This window comes from Tupaia chinensis, unplaced genomic scaffold, assembly GCF_000334495.1.
Source record: "Tupaia chinensis unplaced genomic scaffold, TupChi_1.0 Scaffold148012_1, whole genome shotgun sequence".
In the NCBI taxonomy this organism is placed as follows: Eukaryota; Metazoa; Chordata; class Mammalia; order Scandentia; family Tupaiidae; genus Tupaia; species Tupaia belangeri.
Genome location: NW_006207862.1, coordinates 1,732,678 through 1,758,942, shown reverse-complemented (window position 1 = coordinate 1,758,942; position 26,265 = coordinate 1,732,678). Strand labels below are relative to the sequence as shown.

The following is a 26,265-nucleotide window of genomic DNA, read 5'->3' as shown; positions in this document are numbered from 1 at the left end:
TGAGATGAGAATGGAGGAGAAGGCAATGAAGTGTGGCCACTCCCCTCCAGGGGGTGATTTCTAACTTTCTGTCTGTCTCTCCGGTGAGTGCATATGCCTAATAGCAAAAAATCTCTAAAAAACAAACAATAAAGAGTTTGGGACCAGCAGGTGGAGTGGTGGTTAAGGCGTTGGACTCCCACATAGTCGACTGCGGTTCGAGTCCCAGACCCGGTGGCTTAAACTCACGCCGGGCGCGTGTGCATGCGTGCCCAAGATCCTGAGAGGAGAATGGAGAAGGTACTGGGGTGTGGCCATCCCTCCGGATGTGTGTGTGTGTGTGTGTGTGTGTGTGTGTGTGTGTGTGTGTGTGAGATTTCTTACTGTTCCTCTCATGGTTTCTCTTTCTCTCCCTGGCACGCACACGTGCCCTATGGCAAAAACTTTTTTTAAGAAAAGGAGGTTTAGGGGCCGGCAAGTGGCATGGTGGTTAAAGGTGCTGGACTCCCACATGGCCGACCATGGTTCAAGTCTCGGACCTGGTGGCTTGCTTTCTCACTTCCTCTCTCTCTGTGTGTCTCTCTGATCAAACTGGAAAATAATAATGATAATAATAATAAATAAAGTTAAATAAAATAATTCTCAAAAAGAAGAAAAGGAGGTTTAAACAAAATAATTTCTAAATGAACTCCCAGCTCTAAAGTTTTATGACTAATGTTATTTTTTTTAGGTAACATAATGGCTTAAATCAGTAAAAATGTAATATCTTCCAAAGCCCTAAAAGGATAAAACTAACTGTAATTTCTTAGAATTATGGCTGGTAGGAAAGGAATTCTAAGGTGGCCTGAATATGTCCACTCTCTGACCTACGCACCCTGTATAATCCCCTCTCTGGATTATAAGCAGGACCTGTGGCTATGACAGAGGATCACTCCTATGACTAGGCTATGCAATATGGCAGAGGTGATGGGATGGTCACTCCCATGACTGCATTGTGTAAGAATCTATCTTAGCTCACTGACTGTCCTGCTGACTTTGAAGAAGCTAGCTGCCATGCTGGGAGACCATGGCTTGGCACAGAGCTGTGGCAGCCTACTCAGAGTGGTGCTGGCCAATAGTTAGCAAGAAATAGGGGACCTTGGTCCTACAGCTAAAAGGAACTGAATTCAGCTGACGACCTGAATGAGTTGGAAGAGGACCCTGTACTCCAGGTGAAAACGTGATTTCAGCCTTCAGATCCACAGTGGAGAACCCAGGTGTGCCGGGCCTGAACTGTGACTTAGAGAAATCCTGAAATAATATATAGGTGTTGCTTTACACTGCTAAATTTGTTGTCATTGGTTATGCAGCTATGGAAGGCTGACAAGGTTTTTATAATTGGGAATGGCCTTTTGGGATGATTCTCATCATATTATATATACATATTCAGGTGTTATTTTATAGAACTGTCACTCCTTTGCAACTATCAGACCAAACTCCAGAAGTGAGCTCTTATAATGAAATTACCCAATGTCTAATTAAGTTTTAAATTCCCTAACAAGAAAGTAAATTAAAACTGCTACCCTTCTTTCGGGAATTCTTCAACCTTGTTCTGATGTGATAAAATAAGTTAATTCATTTTCACATAGAATTGGCTATAACTTCAGGCAGTTAAATTACTTTTAAAACACTACTAGACTCAGTAAAAAGTTGATTTAGTAGGGCCAGCAGGTGGCACAGTGGTTAAGGTGCTGGACTCCCACATGGTTGACCATGGTTCGAGTCCCAAATCTGGTGCCTTGCTTTCTCACTTCCCCTTTCTCTCTGTCTCTCTCTGGTCAAATAATAACAATAATAATAACAATAAAACAAAAATAAATAATTTTTTTAAAAAAAGTTGATTTAGTTATAGAATTTCAAATCTGGAAGATCCTTGGAGATCTCCAATCTGAAAAGTCAGAGAAGTTGTGATTTATTCAAAGTCAAAGGAAACTGAGGGCATGGCAGAGTGCCATAGGCTATATTCTCCCCCTCAGCCTAGACTCTCATTAGGGAATTTCACCATTCTTCTTTTTTTAAAAATAATAATTATTTTATTTAACTTTATTTATTTATTTTAATTTGACCAGAGAGGGACAGAGTGAGAGAGAGAGGGGGAAAATGAGAAAGCAAGCTACCAGGTCTGGGACTCGAATTGCAGTCAGTCATGTGGGTGTCCAGCACTCTTAACCACCACACCACCTGCTGGTTCTGGGAATTTCACCATTTCTTCTTGAATCTGGCTATGTTTACAACTGATTCATTTATTTATTCAACATTAACTGAACATTTACTGGATATGAATTATTCTAGGCACTGAGTAAGACACAAAGATGTGAAACATGGTTCAAGTCTTTGAGAATTTACAGTCTAGTAAAATTTTTTCTCTTGGAGGCTGGCAGGTATGTGGTGGTTAAGGTGCTGGACTTCCACATGGCTCACCATGGTTCAAGTCCTGGACTTGGAGGCTTTGTTGCTTTCTCTCTTTCGCTCTTGTTAATTAAAAAATAATAATAATAAATAAAATTAAGTAAATAATTCTTTAAAAAAATTCTCTCTTGAATGTTGATTGTACTAAAGATACTAATAGGGATTACATATTCCTAAGAACAGATAATTTATATAATAAAGGCTGGACTAGCCTTATGTCACAGTGGTTAAGTACTGTGTATGGGGAGCTAGATCCTAACCAGTTCAACTCTCATTCTTGAGAGACACTCCAGGCACATATGCATGTGTGCCTAAAACCCTGATGGGATGGAGAAATGGAGAAAAGGCTCCACGGCCTATTGGGTGGGGGGGTGCTTTCTTTCTCTCTGATAAGCATACATGCCCTCTGGCAATGAAAAAAAAAAAGATTAAGAACTACCAGAATGCTTTATTTAAACTTGTTTCATAGCATTCTTCATCACAATCAGCTCTATATTCATGGGTTCTGCATCCAGATTCAACCAACTTTAGGTAAAAAATATTTGGGGGACAAATCGTTTGTGTTTGTACTGTACATATATTTGTTTTTTCATCATTATTCTTTCAACAATACAATATAACAATGATTTACACAGCAGTGACATTGTATTAGGTATTATATATAATCTAGGGATGATTTAAAGCATACAGGAGGATGAAAGTAGGTTATATGCAAAACTATGCCATTTAATTAATTATTAGTATTATTAATTTTAGTTATAGAGCACATAAGCTCACCACACACACACACACACACACACACACACACACACACACACACACACACACACACACACACACACAGAGAGAGAGAGAGAGAAAAGATGAGAAATCACCCCTTGGGGGGATGGCGATGCCATAATTGCTTCTTTTTCCTCTTGTGATTTTGGGCCTGCACACCCACATGCCCAGCATGTTTTCCAAGCTGCCAAGTCTGGAACTCAACTATGCAGTTGGCAATGTGGGATCCAGCTCCTTAACCACCACATGACCTGCTGGCCCTGCCATTTTATATAAGGGACTTGAATATTCAAGTCATTTAAACCTATCTATGAATACACACACATATGCACACACACACGGGATAGGGGTATTTTCTCTTTCTCTGGTCAGTGCATATGTCCTTTGGCAATAAAATAAATACATAAAAGCTTTTGAAGATAATGATCCCCCATGGTTTTTTTTTGTTGTTGTTGTTCGTTTTGTTTTGTTTTTGAGAGAGAGATTTTTGCAGTAGGGCCCATGTGCTCACCAGAGAGACAGAAAGTGAGAAATCACCCTCCCATGGGGGATGGCCATGCCTCAACCCCTTCTCCTCCACTGTCCTCTTGGGATTTTGGGCATATACACACACATGCACCCAGCATGAGTTTTAAATCCGCTGGGTCTGGAACTTGAACCGTAGTCAACCACATGGGAGTTCAGCAACGTAACCATCATGCCATCTGCTGGTCCTGACCCCCCAAATTTGGATGAATGAAACTCTCAAGAAGACAAAAGCTTCAATATTCATTAATAAGTACAAAAACCTTATTTAGAACTCCGTGCTAATAAGAATCTCAAAAGTGACTAGAAAAAAGCAGTAGATACTACTCAATTAGAGAATAAAAAAGTAAGCCCTGGCCCAGCCTGATGGTGCAGTCAGTAGCAAACTAAACTGCAGTGCTGGAAGCCACACGACTGACTGTGGTCCAGATCCCTAGATTGGCTTAAGAACACACTAAAGACGTGCATATATGCCCGAGATTTTGACAAACTGGAGGGCTGGAAAAAGGGACTGTAGTGTGATGAGACCCTGTCAAGGGTGTTTCTCTCTCTCTCTCTCTCATGCATTCATTCTATTATAAATAAACATACATAAAACTTAAAAAAATAAGTTTCTGCTAGTCCTAGGGTTATTTATTTACTTATTTTTAAACTTTCTGTGAAGTTGCCATATGAGGCTAGGTCCTTTTCAGTCTTTTTTTTTTTTTGAGAGAGGTTTTTGTTATAGGGCGCATGCACTCATCAGAAAGACAGAGACAGAGAGACAGAAAGCGAGAAATCACCGCCCAGGGGGATGGCCATGCTGCAATCCCTTCTTCTCCATTCTCCTCTTGGGACGCATACGCTCCCGGTGTGAGTTTAAGTCACCGGGTCTGGGACTCGAATCACGGTAGACTATGTGGGAGTCCAGCGACATAGCCATTATGCCAACTGCTGATCATGCCTTCCAGTCTATTTAAACAAGTGAACAGAAGAGTCAGCTACTTAGGGGTTGAAAATTAGAATAGGCAGCTGGGTACAATTATAATCTATGTAACTAGTATATACAATCTACTATGTTAACATAGTATTATTTCTTTTTTAAAAATTATATTTGTTATTTATTAGCTTGATAGAGAGAGAGAGAGAGAAAGTGAGAAAGCAAGCCTTCAAGTCCAGGACTTGAACCATGTGGGAGTCAAGCACCTTACCCACCATGCCATCTGCTGGCCCTATATTTCTTTAAATTTTTTGGGACCAGCAGTTGGCATGATAATCCTGAAACATATATGCTATCATCATTCTACAGATCAGGAGGCTTTTGGGGAAAAAAGTAAATTGAAGCTCTGAGAACTTCATGGATGTGTTCAAACTCACAATTCTAGTGAGCAGTAGAAATTCCAACCTAGGTTTGAGTTTAAAAAACAAAATTTGGGGCTGACAGGTGACATGGTGGTTAAGGGTGCTGGACTCCCACATGGCCCACCATGGCTCAAGTCCCAGACCTGGTGGCTTGCTTTCTCACTTTCCCTCTTCTCTCTCACTCTGCCCCGTCTGTTCAAATTAAAATAAAGTTAAATAAAATAGTTCTTAAAAACCACAAAATTTATGCTTAATACAATTTTTTGCATATAGTTAATAGTCAATAAATGCTAAGTGTTAGGACAGTGTCTAAAAGTGCAACAAAGTATTCACACACCAATGAGAAGAGCTGTAAGAACATCTTCATCACTGCACGGCCACACGCCCACATTTATTTCCATGCTGAGAAACTGACCGCTTTGCATGCATGTCTTTAACATTTTGTGGTACTCCCCCCCTTTTTTAAAAGAATTATTTAATTTTATTAATTATTATTTTTTAACCTGACGAGAGAGAGAGAGAAAGTGGGAAAGCAAGCCACCAAGTAGGTCTGAGACTTAAACCATGGTTGGCCAGGTGGAAATCCAATGCCTTAATCACTATGCCATCTGCCAGTCCCGTGGTACCCTTTTTAAAGGGATACCAACTTTCCTTGCTGGATGACTTTATTGAAGTGACTTTGGGTTTCTGTGTACTGGTTACTTCACTGAAAACTGATGTGGTTAGAAAGGTGAAGAACGCAGGTGTGTCTACTAAGACATTCCTGTGGGACAGGAAGCAAGACCCAAGAACCTGTCACTGGAAGGTAAGTACTCCAGATGTTGCCGTGTGCCTGAGCTGGAGGACCTGCTCCTAAACAAAATGGGTCACTGTAAGGACAAAATGTCATATTTCATATTCAAGAGAAAGGCACTGTCTCCAAATCGTAGTTTACCATAAGGACTTTATTCTCACCCTAAGAATGGTAAACTCTTACTCAACATCAAGTGGGAGTAAATAGCCTAGAGTTCGTCTTCCCTAAGCTGTTGAAAAGCATAGCCCCAAATGGTGACCGTGCATTGCCTTTAACAATATGCTTTAGCAAAGGTTTTTGTTTTTCCTTTTTCTTTCTTTCTCTTTCTTTCTTTCTTTCTTTCTTTCTTTCTTTCTTTCTTTCTTTCTTTCTTTCTTTCTTTCTTCCTTTTTTTTTTTTTGAGAGGTTTTTGCCATAAGGCATGTGCACTAACCAGAAAGACAAGAGACAGAGAGACAGAAAGCGAGAAATCACCCCCCAGGGGGATTGACCATACTACGATCCCTTCTTCTCCATTCTCCTCTCGGGATCTTGGGCACGCACGCACATGTGGCCAGCGTGAGTTCAAGCCACCGGGCCTGGGACTTGAACCACGGTCAGCTACATGGGAGCCCAGTGACATAGCCATTATGCCAACTGCTGGTCCCCAGCAAAGGTTTTCAAACTTCAGTAGAATTTTGGAAAACACTGGGAGGCAAACATGACGGTATGGAAAGAATACAGACTTTGGGACCAGAGAGACCTGAGTTAAAACCTGGCTCTATCATTCTATCATTGCTTAGCTGAGTAACCATAAGCAAACTGCTTCATTTTATATTTCCTAATCTGTGAAAGTGAGGATAATAAGTGCCTACCTTACAGGCTTTAAGGGTAAGAAAAATAAGGTAAATAACACACTTAGGGTTGTGCCTGGCACAGAGAAGCTACTATGAAATGACAGGTCATGCTAGTCTTCCAGATGTGCAGTAGCCTCGTAGTTCTCGAGAAGGTTCTTAGGGCTCAGGAAAGGGCGACAACTTATCTGTCAAGGATGGTTGTTCAGAATTGAAGAGTATGCTGCATACTAGAAACTACTTGCCCCATCACTAACTTCTAACTGGCCCAACAACCCAGTACGAACCCAAAACACTAAGGTTCCTTTACTCATTTAAATTATTAGATTCAAAGAGTTTGAAAGCCACAAAGATTCTCAGAGATCCTCCCTGTCACTTCAGAGGCAAAAGACACTGAGACCATTTAATGACGTGATTGACACTGCAAAAAATATACTTGGACTGCAGAGAGCATCCTGTAAGAGTTATGCCACAGATCTTATGATTTATTCTCTTGACTTTCAGAAAATAAGGCAAACTATATATATAGAATGACTACAAATACAGGGGCCAGCAGGTGGTGTGATGGTTAAGGAGCTGGACTCCTACATGGTTGGCTGTGGTTCAAGTCCTGGACATGGCAGCTTACTTTCTCACTTTTCATCTCTCTCCCTCTATGTCTCTCTCTCCTTTCTTTCTCTCTTTCTCTGAGTGTGTGTGCCCTATAGCAAATTTAAAAATGGTAATGATAATAAATAAAATTAGATAAATAATTATTGTTTTTAATATAGAGAGATTTTGCTACAGGGCATATGCACTTGCTGAAGAGACAGAGACAGAGAGAGACAGAAAGTGAGAAATCACCCCCTCGAGGGGGGATGGCCATGCCACAATCCCTTCTCCTCCATTCTCCTCTTGGGATTTTGGGCACACATGCACATGCGTCCGGCGTGAGCTTTAAGTCACTGGGTCTGGGACTTGAACCACAGCTGACTACATGGAAGTCCAGAGACATAACTGCTACGCCATCTGCTAGTCTCAATAAATAATTCTTTAAAAAAATAAAAAGAATAAGGATAACTATTTCAGAAATTACAGTTTTCAATCTTAAGTCAGACTGTGGTGGGAAACGACTAGTAAAAGTCATGTACTAAATTTGTGTGATTATTCTCTTGCATTCTAGTTCAAAGTACATGGGGACACACTTGAACTCATAAGTTTACCAGATTCCTAACATCTCAAGGTGCTTTACAATGGGGCTTTCCTGTGCCTGAAAACTTTTTATTCTCCTGGCAGAAATAGAAATACTTTGAGCTATGTAGGCTATAGCTCATTCTAGAGTTCCAGATCAAATAATTTCTAACTTCTTCATCACAGGAAGCCACTGGGAAAGGAGTCGTGTTCAATTTTCCATTACCTTCTTCAGTAGACTACTTAAATCATTCAGACAGCCGTTGAGAGGTAATATATCTAATTTTATGTCCAGTATGTGTACGAATAGGCAATAGAACCAGTTCTTCTTAAGTGCTAGACAAAAGAGACGACCTCTAGTAGAAACACACAATATTTTATGTGGGAAAAAGTCCTTTCTTCAAATGGTCAGAATTCACCAAGGGCAAGTCATTCTTACTGAGACTTGTTTTTCTCCTATGGGCCATACAGAACAAAAGAAAACGTCTCATTGAAATCTGGCATTTTTATTTAGAAGGAATTGGATCATGCTCAAATATGATAAATCTGTAGTTGCCACTTGCCTGGATCTCTCAAACTGTTTAGAGGAACATTAACTCTGCAAGTTGTTAAAAGATAAAATTTTGGAGCAAATCAGGTTTGGGAAATATATTTCTCCTTTGAAGATTAATAATACATATTAGCATATTAAAAAGTTGGCAGGAGTTGTACTGCAGGAAGAAATTCTGTATTACTCGGTATTTTCCAAACGTATTTGAACCACAGAATACTTATTTTTTAAACCCAGAGAACCATTAACATATTGCAGTGTTCTTCACAATGCTGTTTGGGAAATTCTATGCTAAATTATGTCTAAGTCCAGTTTTTAAGCTCTAAAATAGCCAAGGAGGAGATGGTGCCAGGGCCTGTTAAAGGTGCCAACTTCTGAAAGTCCTAACCTTTGGGGAAAAATGCAGACAGCTGAAACTGAGAACAGAAATCAGACAAAAGGCTCTCCTGCCTCTATCTCTGCTTCATTTATTCCCTACCTCCAGTAGGGTTAAGGGTCTACTTTTAAACTCCTAAATTCTTTATGTCTAATTAGCACTTACCACACCAAGTGAAACTGCTTGTTTACTTATCTTTCTCCGCCATTAGAATGTAAGCTACTGCTGTTGCTTCTTTTTCAGTTGGCAGAGAGTATGTATGGTTGCCAGAGAGACAGACACAGTGTGGGAGGGTGGGAGAGGAGAGAAAGCCCCTTCCAACTGAGGGTGTTCACACTGCAACTCCATCTCCTCCATTTCTCTATCCTTGGCATTCTGGACACACATATGCACTGGTTTATCAAACCACCAGGGCCAGCATTTGAACCACAGTCAGCCATGTGGGATCCAGCTCCCTTAACCACTAGGCCACAGGAGTGGCTCCTAGAGTGTGAGCTTCTTTTCTTTTTTTAAAAAAGAACTATTGGGACCAGCAGTTAGCATAATGGCTATGTCACTGGACTCCCATGTAGTCGACCGCGGTTTGAGTTCTGGACCCGGTAGCTTAAAGTCACACCAGGCACGTGTGCGTGCATGCCCAAGATCCCGAGAGGAGAATGGAGGAGAAGGGATTGTGGCGTGGCCATCTCCCCTGAGGTGTGATTTCTCGCTTTCTGTCTCTCTGTCTCTCTCTTTCTGGTGAGCGCATGTGCCCTATAGCAAAAACCTCTCCAAAGGGGGAAAAAAAACTATTTATTCATTTAATTATATTTGTTGTTACTATTATTATTTAAATAATTATTTTATTTACTTTATTTATTATTATTTTATTATTTTTTCAGTTTGATCAGCCAGAGAGAGAAAGAGAGAGAGGGAAAATGAGAAAGCAAGACACCGGGACCAGGACTTGAATCTCAGTCGGCCATGTGGGGGCTCAGCATCCTTAACCACCATGCCACCCCTAGCCCCATCATTATTATTATTATTAAATTTGACCATAAAGAGACAAAGAGAGAGAGAAAGGGAAAGCAGGATGCAAGCACCTGGTTCAGGACTTGAACCACAGTCAGCCATGTGGGAGTCCAGAGCCCTTAACCCCATGCCATCTGCCAGCCCTCTAAGTGCTTTTTGTAATGTAGACTTATCCTCACTACAACTTGCTCAAATAGGAATTCTTTTTTTTTTTTTTAAGAATTATTTGTTCAATTTTATTTATTATTATTTAACTTGACCAAAGAGAGACAAAGAGCAAGCAGGAAAGTGAGAAAGCAAGCTGCCAGGTTGGGGACTCGAACCACACCAGTCATGTGGGAATCCAGCACATTAACCATTGCGCCACCTGTGAACCCCGAGATAGGCGTTCTTATCCGTATTTTAAAAACAAAGAAACTAAATTCAGAAATTGCCCAAAGCTACTCAGCTAGTAGATGATGGAACCAAGATTTAAATCCAGGCAGTAGGAGTTCAGAGCCTGTGTTCTTGACCACTACACTTACTCTCTTCTAAAATTCATCTCAGCCGTAAAATTTCAGTTTTATGGAGGGAGACAGAAGGACTTGTAATTCATATAGGACTCAAAACAATGGAAAAATCACTAGAACAGCCGTCAGGATCAGGGAGGTTTCAAAGCTAAGGCCTAGGCAGAGGACAGAAAAATCCTGTAAAAGAAAAAGGCACATCAGGCAGAGTGAAAGGACGTGGACAGCTAGGACACCTAAGGACACCCTGGTCTTTCCATGCACACATCAGTGCATAAACAGTTAACAGTACACACACACACACACACATTTTTCTAATTTTCCAGAGGGTGTGTACACATGCCAGAGAAAGAGAGAAAGAACCTTCCATGGGTATGATCATGCCACTGTCCTTCCTTTATTTCTCTCTCCTTTCAAAATTTTGGGCATGTGTGTACATACACCTGGCATATTTCTCTAGCTGCCAGGTCTGGGACTTGCAGCATGAGGTCAGCCAGGTGGGATCCGGCTGCCTTAACCACTAGGCCATGGGAGATTGTGAAACATATGCCCAGTCTAAAGATGGGGTTTATAGAAGAATGGATTCATGTCATGTTTGTTCTCTGGGTCTACAGAGAGGTACATTGGCTTAGGGTCCTATACCTTATTCGCATGTATCAGTATGCGCATTTACTCATTCATTTATTGATCATATATTTATTGAGTGCCTACTACATCCCAGGTGTTATAGGCACAGGGCAGACATCCATGAGCAAGGCCAATAAACAGCCTAGTAAGAGGTGACAGACAATACACACATGACTACACGAGAAGATATCAGGTAGCGGTAAAGGCTATGAAAAAAAAAAGCAGGAGATGTGTGATATGGGACGGAGCTACTTTAGAATGGGAGGGTCCTCCTGAAGAAGTGATGTATGTGAAACCTGTATTACAAGGAGCCAAACACATGGAGAACCTGGGAAAGAACACTTTCTCAGGAGGTGGAAGGAACAGCCAGGACAAAGACCCTAGGGTGGCACGTTTGGAATATAAAAACAAAAATGGAGTGTAGAGGAGTGGCCTGGGAAGAAAGTGCTGTCTGGTGGATTCAGAAAGTACACGGGCCATGGCACACACAGTCCTGTGTAAGCCAGTCCCATGTAGCTAAGGCTACGGCAGGAGAAATGGAGAGAAGTCAGATGCAGGATATATTTTAGAGCTAGAGACAAGATTTATTGAAGAAATAAATATGGGAGTGAGGGAGTAAGGAATCAAGGACAATTTCATTTTATTTTTTAGTTTTTGCTATAGGGTGTATGGGCGTGTGCTCACTAGAAACAGAGAGAGACAGGGAGAGATAGAAAATGAGAAACCACCCCCCAGGGAGATGGTCATGTCACAATCCCTTTTCCATTCCCCTCTCAGGATTTTGGGCACACACACACACACATGCCTGGAGTGATTTTCAAGTTGTTGGGTTCAAGCTGACTGGAACCGTGGCTGGCCATGTGGAAGCCCAGCACCTTAACCACCATGCTACCTGCTGGTCCCCATACGACATTTTTTTTTTTTTTTTTTTAAGAGAGATTTTTGCTATAAGGCGCATGTGCTTGCCAGAGAGAGAGAGACAGAGAGACAGAAAGTGAGAAATCACCCCCTGAGGGGATGGCCACACTGCAATCTCTTCTCCTCCAGTCTCTCTTGTACTTCTGGGCACACATGTACATATGCCTGGTGACTTCCAAGCTGCCAGGTCCAAGACTCAAGCCGCAGTCGACTATGTGGGAGCCCAGGGCCTTAACCACCATGCTGCCCGCTGGTCCCCTTATAACTTTTTTTGTTTTGTTTCTTTTTGTTTCCTTCCTTCCTTTCTTCCTTCCTCCCTTCCTTCCTTCCTTCCTCCCTCCCTCCCTCCCTCCCTACCCCCCTCATGTGCCAGGCATGAGTTTAAGCCATTAGGTCCAGGACTCTAACCATAGTCAACTACATGGGAGTCCAGTGACATAGCCATTATGCCAACTGTTGGTCCCATCCCATATAACTTTTTAAAATAGTGTTTTTTTTTCTTTAAAATAATTCATCCTCTGACCTTTGTAGACTTTTTTGACAAAATAAGTTTATTTATTTAATTTATTTTTTTGAGGGGGAGAGATTTTCACTGTAGGTTGTGTGTGCTCACGGAGAGACAGAGAGAGACAGAGAGAAAGAAAGTAAGAAATATCCCCCAAGGGAGGATGGCAATGCCGCAATCCCTTCTCCTCCCGGTCTCCTCTGGGGGCTTCATGTGCACATGCCCGATGTGAGTTTAAGCCACTGAGTCTGGGACTTGAACAGTGGTCGACTATGTGTGAGTCCAGCAACGTTACCATTATGCCATCTGCTGGTCCTGACAAAATAAATTTAATTATATGGAGATTCTGTGTGTATACATGTGGCACCTTCTGGTTATTTCTCCAAAAATAGCTTTTGTCATATCACATAATGGAATTTGATAGCAACTGTAAATCCAAAGATGTAAGATTTGAAGTCATTATTATCAAAATAAGATTAGTAAGAACCTCTTTTTTTTTTCAAATTTGCTATTGAGCATGTGAACTCACCAGAGAGACAGAAAGAGAGAGGGAAAGTGAGAAAGCGAGCTGCATGGTCTGGGACTCATATCGCAATTGGCCCTGTGGGAGTCCAGCACCCCAACTGCCACACCACCTGCTGTCCTCAAGCCTCTTTGATTTTACATATCTTTTTTTGAAAAGCCCAACAAAGACAATACAAATTGTTTTAAAGAACAGATATATAGGATGAATCACTGTGTTAAAATTACAGGGTATATAAAATAGAATGATTCAGGGTAGTGGTGCCAAAGGGAAATGAAACCTAGTGATTAAAAAAAGAAAAGTGTTTCCAATGACTTTAGGCCATTCGGTGGGATGTTTAGTCTCTATATAGACCATGCATCATTATCCTTGCTAACAGAGACAATGGTACAAATTCCACATCTGTATCTGACATCCAAAAATATTGATGCAATTAACTTTGAGAAATACGACGTTTTGGCATTTGTATTGACTGTTCAGTCTGTGTGATCACTGTAACTTCAGATACCCTCAACATAAAATGACAGATATCTAGGGAAAACTGGCCTAGATTCCAGCTAAGTAACAGAAATAAACCATGTGTACTTGTTTCGGTGGATTGCTGTAAAAAATTGCCTCTTGCCAGGGGCTGACTCTGATGTGTAGCAGTAACACGCAGCTAAAGAGAAGCTAGATCTCACACAGTGACTGCAGTTCGAATCCCCGGTCCAGTTGGCCTTAAACATACCAGGCATGCACACAAGTACTCAAAGTCCAGTAGACATCAAAAGGAGAAAAGAATATGAGAACCTTAAGTGCAATAAGCAAAGAAAAAAGAAATAATATAAAAAGGGAGTAGGTGACAGTCTCTCTGTTTGTGAATAACTGTTTACATAGAAAAACCTAAGGTGTCTAACATACAAACTAAAAAAAATAATGTAAGATTTTGCTATGTTTAAAACTTGAGGGGCTGGGCCAACAGGCAGTATACTGGGGTTAAGGCACTGGATTCCTACATGGCCAAGTGCAGTTTGAGTACCAGAATAGGCAGCTTAAAAACCACAAGAAATAAATATGTAAATACTTATGTGTATGTAAATATAAACACATAAATATGTAAATACAGATGGTGTGGTAGTTAAGGGCTAGACTCCCACATGGCTGACTACAGTTCAAGTCCTGGACCTGGTGGCTTGCTTTTCACTTTCCCTCTCTCTCTCAGGTCAAAAAATAAATAAATAAATAAATAAAATTAAATAAAAATAATTCTTTTCAAAAACATAATAAAATGTAAAAAGACTGACAGTGGAGCCAGCAAGTGGTGTGGTGATCAAAGCGCTAAACTCCCATATGGCTGACCACAGTTCGAATCCTGGACCTGGTAGCTTGCTTTTTCACTTTACCTCTCTCTCTGGTCAAATAAAAATAAATAAATAAATAAATAAAATAATTGTTCATAAAAAAAAAAAAAAGACTGACATTACCAATTGTTGACAAAAATGTGGAATAGCTACTTGAACTCTTGTACATTATAGGTGGGAGTCTAAAATAACACATTGTGAAAAAGGCTCTAACTATTTACTATAAACTAAACAAAGTCAGGACCAGAGTTGGTATAATGACTATGTTGCGGGATCCCCATGTAGTTGACAGTGGTTCGAGTTCCGGATCTGGTGGCTTAAACTCACGCCGGGTGTGTGTGTGTGTGTGTCCAAGATCCTGAGAGGAGAATGGAGGAGAAGGGATGGTGGTGTGACCATTACCCCTGGGGGGTCATTTCTCGCTTTCTGTCTCTCTGTCTCTGTCTTTCTGGCAAGCGCATGTCCCCTATAGCAAAAACCTCTCCAAAAAAAATTTAAAAATAAATAAAATAAACAAAGTCATGCACCATATAATGATATTTTAGTCAGTGATGAGCCACATATATAATGGTAGAGCAATAAACTATACCATATAGCTTAGGAGTGCAGTAGGACACTCCATCCAGGTTTGTGTAAGTTCAGTCTATGTTTGCTCAATGATGAAATCACCTAATGACATATTTCTTAGTATGTATGCCTACTGTTAAGCAATCCACAACTGTACTCATTGTCCCCATACCCAAAAATTCTATTTCTAGGTTTTTATCCAAAATAAATTAAAATACATGTCCTCAGGCTAGCAGGTGGTGTGGTGGTTAAGGCACTAGATCCCAGATGGCTGACTTTATGGTTTGAGTCCCAGACCCAGGGTCTTGAAAATCACACCTTATGCAAGCATGCGTATCCAAGAACCCAAGAGGAGAATGGAGGAAAAGGCATTGATTGCATCATAGCCATCACCCCTAGGGTGTGAGTTCTCACTTTCTCTCTCTGTCTCTGGTACAGATGCTGGGTCCTATAGCAAAAAATAAAAAGCAAAACAAACAAACAAACAAAACACAAAGATATCCTCAAAAAACTTGCACAAGAACATTAATAACAGCTTTTTTTTTTTTTGGAGAGGTTTTTGCTATAGGGAGCACACGCTCGCCAGAAAGACAGAGAGAGGCAGAGAGACAGAAAGCGAGAAATCACCCCCCAAGGGGGATGGCCACGCCGCAATCCCTTCTCCTCATTCTCCTCTCGGGATCTTGGGCACGCACGCACACGCACCCGGCATGAGTTTAAGCCACCGGGTCTGGGATTCGAACTGCGGTCGACTATGTGGGAGTCCAGTAACATAGCCATTATGCTAACTGCTGGTCCCAATAACAGCTTTATTGAAGATAGTCAACAACTGGAAACAATCAAGGTATTCATCAATAAAAGAACGAATAAACAAACTGTGGTATATTCAAACAATGGGTTACTACCTACCATAAAAAACGATCAACTATTGATAAACAGAACAACATATTGGGCTGTTGAAAAAAAATCATGACACTGGGACCAGCAGATGAAGTAATGGTTATGTTGCTAGACTCTTACGTAGTTGCCCACAGTTCGAGTCCTGGATCCAGTGGCTTAAAATTCACACTGGGTGTGTGTGTGTGCAGGCCCAAATCTTGAGAGAAGAATGGAGGGGAAGAGACTGTGGTGTGGCCATCCCTGTGAGGGGTAATTTCTTGCTTTTTCTCTGTCTCTCTCTAGAGCATGTACCCTATAGCAAAAATCTAAAAGAAGGAAAAATCATGTTGCATTTTTTCATAGAAAACAATGAAGAAAACACATCATGACTTTTCTGATGACCCAATAGATGAAGATCAAAAATATTTTGTTACGAATAATGTTTGAAGGAGCAGACATTGTATAATTCCTTTGTGTAAAGTTCTAGAACAAGCAAAATTAATTTATCGTGAAAAATACACAGAATAGGCCCAACCATAGTAACGGGCTGGTAGACACTACCTCTTATAGTAGCACTTCCTGAGGCCCCAGGGGAAGCCTGGGTTTGTTTCCTGGCCCACCCTAAAAGCTGGGAATGGTGGCATGTGCCACATTGTGAGTGGGGGCAGAAACTGATTGTGATGAGAGAACTTAAAGTAAATATTGAACTTCAGTTAATATTCATGGTGGTGAATTTAGAAGTAAAGTATAGTTATGTATATAATTTATTGATACTTTGCATAAAAAAATAAAGAGATTGGGGCTAGATGGTAGTGCAGTGGTGAGGCTAATTCACCTGGAAAGGTTCCAGATTTGTGCCCAGAGACTTCCCTGAGTATGCGAGGCACATGCATGCCCATGATCCAGGGTTGGATGTGGATTAAAGCATTAAGATCTTGTTGGGGGTGCTATCTCTCTATTTTTCTGTCTCTTTCACTCAAAAAAGACATAAATAAACTTTGAAGAACACATAAAGGATTGATGAATAGTTAGAGGGAAGAAAATATGCATAGATAAATGATCAAGTAAATTCAGCGCATATTAATTGAACCAGATATATGGACATTTTAAAAATAATTATTTTAAGTGTTTTGAGTATTTGAATTAAAAAAAAAATGTTTGCCATAGGGCTCATGCACATGCTGGAGACTGAGACAGAGACTTAGAGAAAGAGAGAGGGAAAGTGACAAAGCACTCCCCAGGGGGATGGCCATGGTGAAATTCCTTCTCCTTCATTCTCCTCTCAGGATTTTGGGCACGCACGCATATATGCCCAGCGTGTTTCTCGATCTGCTGTGTCTGGGACTCGACTGCACAGTCAGCTATGTGGGATCCAGACATCCCAACCTCCACATCACCTGCTATTCCGGAGTTTGAGAATTGGACAAAAAAATTTAAAAAGTGCTTTTTTTTTTTTTTTTTGAGAGGTTTTTGCCTTAGGGCATGTTCACTCCGAAGAGACAGAAAGTGAGAAATCACCCCCCCAGTGGGGATGGCCACGCTGCAATCCCTTCTCCTTCATTCTCCTCCTGGGATCTGGGGCACTCATGCACACATGCCCGGTGTGAGTTTAAGCCACCGAGTCCAGGACTCGAACTGCGGTCAACTACATGGGAGTCCAGTGACAGAGCCATTACGTCAACTGCTGGTTCCTAAAAAGTGATTTTAATTCCTCTGCTTGCTCACATAGCTTGCATAACCGCTAACTGAATTTATATGAAGTAAACCGACAGGGGGTGCTTTTTTCAGAGTCCTGATTTTACCTTTAAAAAAAACCTAAGTAATAAATCAAACTGTTCTTTCTCATCAATGACATAAATTAAATTGCAGAGTGACTTCAGTTTCACATTATATATGTTGTGACTGGCTCAGATGACAGAAGTTCTGCAGTTTTTTGACTATTTCCAAGGCTAATCATTTAAAGATAGACATCTGCTCTGACTACAGGCTTTAGAACAAGAAAATATATTTGTGGAGCTTGGCTTTGCAATGTGAAATGCCAAGCCCGTACAATTGCAACAAAACAGAACAAAACAAAACAGAGCACCAAGAAAAACTTAGTTATTTACTGTTAAGGAGCAGTCACCATATAGATTACAAATGTAATGTTTATGCCTTCAAGAGAAAACTTTTGTGTCATTACCTTTATCAAGAGATGCTCCAGCCATATGATAAAAGCTCAGTGCGGTGTCCACATCATTAATATTCTTTAGGAAAGTAAAGAAGTTCTCCACCTCTTGAAATGTCAGACCCTACAACAGGAAACAGCGAGGTAAGGCAGGACCTGTAACAGAAAGCATCACGACTCGCAGAAAACTGGGCAATTATATTAACGTCAGTCAGGAAGTTACATTCATGTCTAGAACAGAGACCAAATAAATCAGTCAAGAATGCCAACTGACCAGCAGTTGGTGTAATGGCTATGTTGCTGGACTCCCATGTAGTTGACCACAGTTTGAGTCCTGGACCCGGTGGCTTAAACTCACGCCGGGCACGAGTGCGTGCGTGCCCAAGATCCTGAGAGGAGAATGGAGAAGGGATTGCGGCGTGGCCATCCCCCCTGGGATGTGATTTCTCACTTTTTGTCTGTCTCTCTCTGTCTTTTTGGGGATGTGATTCTCCCTATAGCAAAAACCTCTCAAAAAAAAAAAAAAAGAATGACAAATTTGTAATGATAAGGAAACAAAACTCTAGGATTTTACCCTGAAAAAGGCAAACTGGCTAACTGCTTCGCCCTCATGTGTGAAATCTGACACAAAGCTGCTTCCCCAATCTTCAGTGAAAATATCCCTCACTGTGCTCTCCAATTAGTCGCACTATCTATTGTGACACTCCCTAAATGGGTTGCAGCCATTTGATCTATTATGACACTTTAAGGAGTAAGATCAGACAGGAATTCCATTTCAATAGGCTGCTGGACGGCTAGGCTTTTAGAGGCTTAAGCTAATTAAAGAAGTCCATGGTCTACGGGGGGAAGGGTTTCAGTGTTTAGCAAAGCTTGTTCATTATCTCTTAAAAGCTTCTGACTAAGTAATTCTCCACTTTAATCTGATGAAATTCTGTGAATGAACAAATTCTTTTCAAAAGCTGTTCAAAGATTTGATTTCTAATTCTGCTTTCTATGGCAGCTCGAGAGAAAGCAGTTGTACAGAAGCTACTAGGAGTTCCTTGACAGAGAAGACTTGTCCTCTTTTCCTTTTCTCCCCTTCTCACACATCAAACTGTGATGGGAATGAATACAGGTTCTAAGAAGTGCAAGTGCTGGGAAATGTCCTAGACACTGGGGTTAATGTCTTTTAATGAAGCACTGGGTCCTTAATGGACTGCAGTTGTTGACTGGCTTCTACTTAGTGTTGCTCTTCTTCCAATTTCCATTTCCCCAAACTATTGTAGGTAGTCCAGGAACCTACACCAGGCACTTAGTAAAAAGAAAGTTTTGTTTTTTAAAACTTTATTTATCTATGTAGCTATCTATTTATTTTGTAGAGGATTTTGCTTTAGGGCACCCCCAAGACAGAGACGATGAGAGGGAAAGTGAGAAATCAGCCCCTGGCGGGGATGGCCTCGCTGCAATCCCATTATCCTCCCAGGACCTTGGGCACTTATGCACATGTGTCTGGTATCATTTTTCAAGCCACCAGATCTGGGACTTGAACCACGGTTGGCCATGTGGGAGTCCAGCAACTGGACATGATGTTGTAACTGCTACAACATCTACTGGCTCCTATTTGTTGTGGTTTTCACGCTGCTGGGTTTAGGACTTGAATTGCAGTAGGCCATGTGCAACCACCATGCCACCTGTTGGCCCCCAAAAGGAAATCTTAATAGTTCTTTCCTGGTACTCTTTAGGTTGGGTCAATTGTACTTTTCTCATTTTATCAATCAAACTGAAAGCTAAAATACTGTTTGTATGATTATGTCATCTATAATTTCTCCCTCAGAATCACAGACCTTAAAATAGATTTTGTGGGCCGGTAGGAGGCCTAGTGGATAAAGGTGTTGGATTCCCACATGGCAGACTGTGAATCGAGTCCCGGACCTGGTGGCTTGCTTTCTCACTTTCCTTTACTCTCTCTGTCTCTCTCTAATCAAATTTTAAAAAATAATAACAAATGAAATTTGATAAATAAATAATTCTTTAGAAAAAAATAGATTTTGATTAGGGTCAGCAGGTGGCGTGACAATTAAGGTGTTGGAATCCCACATGACTGACTGCAGTTTGAGTTCTGGACCTGGTTGTTTGAAACTCATGCTGGATACATGTGAATGCATGCCCAAAATCCAAGGAGGAGAATGGAGAAGGAATTATAGTGTGGCTATTCCCCTTAGGGAGGGAAATGATATCTCATTTTTCCCTCCTGCTATCTCTTTGTCTTTCTCTGGATGAGTTGAAGGGAAGAGACTGGACTTTGGTGTGAGGACCCTATTGGAGGTGACTCACTCACTCTCTTAGAAGAAACAAATAGATGAATTTAACGTATGTTGTATGTGTGGAAGTGTTTGTGGCTATGAGTGTGTGTGTGTGTGTATAAATGTATGGGTCCAGCTGTAGCGATGTGTGCTGCTAAGACATTGTGTTCTTCAGGCTGGGACCTTAAGGGAAGCCTGGTTCGATTCCCAGTGCAATCTAAAGGCTGAGCAAAATGGCATGTACCTGTAAACACAGTGTCTTTGGAGGCTGAAGCCAGGGAATTGTAGGCTCCAGGCTGGCTTGGAAAATGGAGAATTTGAGTAAAAATAAAATGAAGAGGGAGATGTGGCTGTGTGTGCCTGTGGTCCCAGCTGGGAGGCTGAGGCAGGAGGATCATGACACCATGAAACTCTGTCTTTAGGGACTAGCAGATGGTGTAACGGTTACGTCGCTGGACTCCCACGTGGCCAACTGCAGTTTGAGTCCTGGACCTGGCAGCTTAAAACTCATGGGCCCATGCGTGTGTGTGTGTGCCCAGAATCCTGGGAGGAGAATGGAGGAGAAAGGATTGTGGCCTGGCCATCCCTCCTGGGGTGGGGGTGTGTGATTTCTTGCTTTCTCTCTCTCTGGTGAGGGCATGTGTCCTAGCAAAAATATCTCTTAAAAAAATAAAAAAGAAAGAAACTCTATTTTTTTATTTTTATTTTTTGGAGAGGTTTCCACCATAGGGCCCATGCGTTCGCCAGACAGACAGAGAGAGACAGAGAGACAGAAAGCGAAAAATCAACCCCCGGGGGGATGGCCACGCCACAATCCCTTTTCATCCGTGCTCCTCTCAGGATCTTGGGCACCCTTGCACACGCGCCCGGCGTGAGTTTTAAGCCACCGGGTCTGGGACACGAACCGCAGTCAACTACATGGGAGTCCAGTGACATAGACATTACGTTAACTGCTGGCCCCAAGGAACTCTATTTTAAAATAAATACAGGGGCCAGTCAGTGGTGTGGTGGTTAAGGTGGCTGGATTCCACGTGGCCAACTATGTGATCCAAGTCTCAGACCTGGTGGCTTAAGAAACACATCAAACACTTGTGCATGTGTGCCCAAAATCCCAAGAGGAGAAGGGATTGTGGTATGGCCATCTCCCAGGAGGTGTTTTCTCACTTCCCCCGATCTGCCCCCTCCCATCTCTCTGGCAAGTACACATACCTTACAGCAAATTAAAAAAAAAAAAAGTACAATTTAGCAAACTGTTGTTAAAATGAACACTCATAGAAACTCCACTCAGGTCAAGGAACAGACTTTTCATGAAAGTTTATTTATTTCTTTCCTGCGAGAGAGAGAGAGCGTGAGAAAGACAAGTATTCTCAACAAGGTCTCACGACAAGATCCTCCCCTCAGCCTTTCCAGCCAACCAGGAACACGTGGGCATGTGTGTGCACACTCCTGGCAAATGGCAGTTGACCTGAAAACTAAGCCCTGAATCTTCCTTATGTCTTCCAGCAGTGCAGAGCACTGTGTCCTGCTGTGCCACCCATGGCCGGCTAAGGGACAGACTATGTCAGCATTCCAGAAACCTGCTCCTCTTCCCACTCAGCAGGCCCCTTCCCGATCATAAGCCCCACCCTCACCACCAAGGATAATCACTATTTTGATTTTTAGAGTACTCATTTCCTTACCTTTAAAAAAAAATAGCATTGCTCCTGATGTATGCACCTTTAAATAGAAATACTAGCTTAGTTTTATATTTTTAAACTTTATAAACCAAATTATGTAGTTTGCATTGTTACCTGCGGCTTCTTTCTTTAAGATTGGTTCATGTTTTGTGTATATCTGTGGTTGATTCCTTTTTATTGCTATAAAGTATAATTATGTGAATACACCACAGCTTGTTTATTCATTCTATTTGGACTATTTCCAATTTTTGGCAATTATGAATAAGAGTACCTCTGTATTTAAGCATTCATTCAAACATTTATGGATTATCTATCATGTAACAGGTACCGTCATTTTTGGCAGTGAACTGGAAAAACTTGTGTGATATACTTTTTTCCCATAATTTGAGGTATCTTAGCCTTGACATAGAGTGCCCTGAGGCAGGGCTTATTCCTTATCTGGATGCTATAGTAAGGACGAATAGTAAGCTCTTTGCAGTTAAGTACTAGGCAAGAACTGCCCTTACAGAGAAGAACCTCACTGGATTAGAAACATGGATTCTACATGATCACTGCTTGTGGACAGATATACTCGTACCATCTTCCTTCCACCTCCATCAAAAGACACCCAAGGTGGAAGCCACCCAAGTGTTCACTGATGGATGAATGGAAGAACAAAATGTGGGCTATACACACAATGGGAAATTATTCGGCCTTCAAAAGGAAGAAAATTCTGACGAATCTGCTACATGGATGGGCCTTAAAGACATGCTAAGTGAAATAAGCCAGCCACAAAAGGACAAAGGTCAACACTATATGACCGGACTTGTGTGAGGTACCTAAAGTAGTCAAATTCATAGACTGAAAGTAGAATGATGGTTGCCAGGAACTTGTGAGAGGGGGAAGGACAGTTACTGTGAAAGGGTAAGGAGGTCTACTTCAGGAAGACAACAAAGTTCTGGAGGTCAATGGTGGTGGTGATGGCACAACAATACAATGAAACTTAATGCCACAAGACTGTACACCTAAAAATGATTAAAACAGGGCCAGCAGATGGTGTGGTGTGTGGGGGTGCTGGACTGCCACATGGCCAACTGTGGTTCGAGACCTGGATCTGGCGGCTTGCCTTCTCACTTTTTCCCTCTCTCTCTCTGTCCCTCCCTGGTCAAATGACAATAAATGAATAATAGGACCAGCAGTTCGCATAATGGCTGTATTGCTGGACTCCCATGTAGTCGACTGTGGTTCGAGTCCTGGACCCAGTGGCTTAAAGTCACACCGTGTGCATGTGCATGCACGTTCAAGATCCCAAGAGGATATTGGAGGAGAAGGGGTTGCGGCGTGGCCATCCCCCCGGGGGGGGGGCGCGGGTGATTTCTCGCCTTCTGTCTCTCTGTTTCTTTCTGGTGAGCGTATGCACACTATAGCAAAAACCTCTCCAAAAATAAATAATAAATAAAGTTAAACAAAATAATTATTTGTTTTAAAGAAATATTTTATTTAACTTTATTTATTATTATTTTCCAGTTTGGTCAGAGAGAGAGGGAGAGAGAGAGAGAGAGAGAGAGAGAAAGAGAAAATGAGAAAGCAAGTCACCAGGTCTGGGACTTGAACCGTGTTGGCCATGTGGGAGTCCAACACCTTTAACCATCATGCCACCTGCTGGTCCAATAAAATAATTCTTTAAAAAATAATTAAAATGATAAATGTTATATATATTTTACTTAACACACACACACGACATGCTAAAGATTTTTACTATAGTATGGATTTCCGTAGCAGGTGGGGAAACAGGGGTCTAAGTTATTGAAAGGGTTGAAAGTGTTTAGGCTAAAAGGTTAACATAAAATTCCTAAACCAGAAAAAAAAATTTCCTAAACCAGAAAGGGCACTGCAGAATGAATGTTTTCCACTCTGATAAATGACCTCTAATGTTTGTTAGTTAATTTCTCGTGAAACACCAAACACTATGGCTCAAGACCAGAGTGCTTATGTTGGGAATTATTTGAGGACACAGAAACAGAACAATCTGAATCGAACGGTTATTCATTTGATGATTTAGAAAAACAGAGGAATACAAATGACATTATGCCACTATTAAATCTAAATATACAGCACTCTGTCTTTATTACATATATAATAAAAAATATTTATTGAGTACTTACTAATCACTCAGCACTGTGCCAAGAACAGTGAGAGAAATTATGCTGCACTGGACATGGGCCTTGATTTTATGGCGCTTACAATTTAGATAGGTCTTCCTTAAGGAAAGACAGTGCTAGTTATAAATTATTATTTTTTGGCAACTAATTCAGAAAAAAAAAAATCCAGGGAGCTATTAGAATAAAGCTAGAATAAAACTACAACAGAGGGTATCTAGAACAGTCCAGTTCCTACAGACTGAAAGGGGAATGGTGGTGTACAGATGGTGAAATGGAAAGTGAAAGGACATGCTTATTGCAAGTTGAGCTGTTCAAACCAGGTTATAGCTTATGCGCAATCTATTGACAGGTGACTTGAACCAAAGACACTGTAGGCAAAAGGAAATATCCTTTTCTTAGGCTTGATAACAAAGAGAATTTCTTAGCATGTTATGGTGAAAGACGGGAGTTATCTTATCCTGTGACCAGTTGCTCAACAAACTGCTTATGTGGCCCAGCTGTGGCAGTGTGTGCTAGACACTACTGCCTGTCACCTAGCGGTGACATGAGACCCAGCCCTCCTTAAAAGTCGGATGCAGTGGTGCTCACCTGTGGTCGCAACTACTGGGCAGGCAGAGACAGGAGGATGGCAAACTCATGCTCACCAGTGTGCGCCACATAGTAAGACCCTGTCTGAAAGAGCTGGCTGTAGTAGCTCATGTCTGTGGTCCTAGCTGCTTGAGAGGCTAAAGCTGGAAGATGATGAGGTGGTAAGAGTCTGTCCAAACCTCCCCGCACACACGCACACCTCTGCATACCAACTGGTTATCTGTCTAAATTAAGCATATATTTACTACATAACTCAGCCATTTTATTCCTAGGAGTGAAACACAGGATCACATAAAGATCTGTATGCAAAGGTTTGTAGCATTACGAATAATAGCCCCAAACAGGAAACAATTCAAATGTGTACTGACCAGTGAATGAATAAACAAGATATAGTATACCCAAACAGTGGAATACTATTTACTATTCAGCAATAGAAATAATAAACGACTAATGGAAGTATCAACATGTTTTAAACTTTAAAAACATTATTTAAGGTAAAAGAAATCACATACGGGACCAGCAGATGGTGTAGCAGTTACGTTGCTGGACTCCCATGTAGTTGACCGCAGTTTGAGTCCTGGACCTGGCAGCTTGAAACACACTAGGCATGAGAGGAGAATGATGGGGAAAGGACTGTGAGTAGCCATCCCACTGGGAGTTGATTTCTCACTTTCTGTCTCTGGTGAGTGCATGCACCCTATCGCAAAAATCTCATCCCACATAAAAAGATACCACATATAAAAGACTGCATCAAGGGACCAGCAGTTAGCGTAATGGCTATGTCGCTGGACTCCCACGTAGTCGACCGCGGTTTGCGTCCCGGACCTGGTGACTTAAAACTCACACCAGGCGCGTGTGCGTGCATGCCCAAGATCCTGAGAGGAGAATGGAGGAGAAGGGATTGTGGCGTGGCCATCCCCCCTGGGGAGTGATTTCTCGCTTTCTGTCTCTCTGTCTCTCTCTGTCTGTCCAGTGAGCGCATGCGCCCTATAGTGAAAACCTCTCCCAAAAAACAAAAGACTGCATCAGGACCAGCAGCCTGCATGGTGGTTGAGGAGCTGGACTCCCACAGGGCCGAATGTGGTTCGGGTCCTGAACCTGGCAGCTTGCTTTCTCACTCCCTCTCTCTCCCCTCTGGTGGGTGCATGTGCCCTATAGAAAAATAAATAATAATGATAAATACAATAAGTAAATAGTTCTTTAAAAGAGAAAGAAAGCTTCTCTTTAAAAAAACACAAGACTATACTGGGGCCAGCAGGTGGCATGGTGATCAGCCACAGTGGAGTCCCACACCTGTCAGCTGGAAAATCACTCTAGGCACATGTGTTTGTGTGCTCCAAGTCCCCAGAGGACAAGGGAAAAGGGATTGCTGCATGATCAACCTCCCCACTGCTCTGGAGCAGTATGATTTTTCATTGCCCTCGCCCCACCTCTGCCCCATGAGCACACGTGCCCTATGGAGAAAATCTTTTTTTTCTTTTTAAAGAGATTTTTTTGCTATAGGGTGCGTGCGCTTGCCGGAGACACAGAGAGAAAGAAAGTGAGAAATCACTCCTTGGGGGAGATGGCCATGCCTCAATCCCTTCTCCTCAATTCTCCTCTTGGAATCTTGGGTAATGCACGCACACACTCCTGACATGAGTTTAAGCTGCTGGTTCCAGGACTTGAACCGTGGTGAACATGTGGGAGTCCAGTGACGTTACTATTATGCCATCTGCTGGTCCCAAATTATTATTATTA

At 41.7% G+C, this 26,265-nt stretch overlaps 1 protein-coding gene across 2 annotated transcripts in view; it reads right to left on the bottom strand.

Annotated features, from left to right (window-relative positions):
• The window catches only part of MICU1 (mitochondrial calcium uptake 1), a 288,729-nt gene that overhangs the window by 35,272 nt on the left and 227,192 nt on the right, over positions 1-26,265 (bottom strand). For both annotated transcript variants that reach the window (XM_006170082.3, XM_006170083.3), the window contains one exon: positions 17,854-17,962. In XM_006170082.3, coding sequence (XP_006170144.1) covers positions 17,854-17,962 — 109 coding nt within the window. The remainder of the gene's footprint in view (positions 1-17,853; positions 17,963-26,265) is intronic.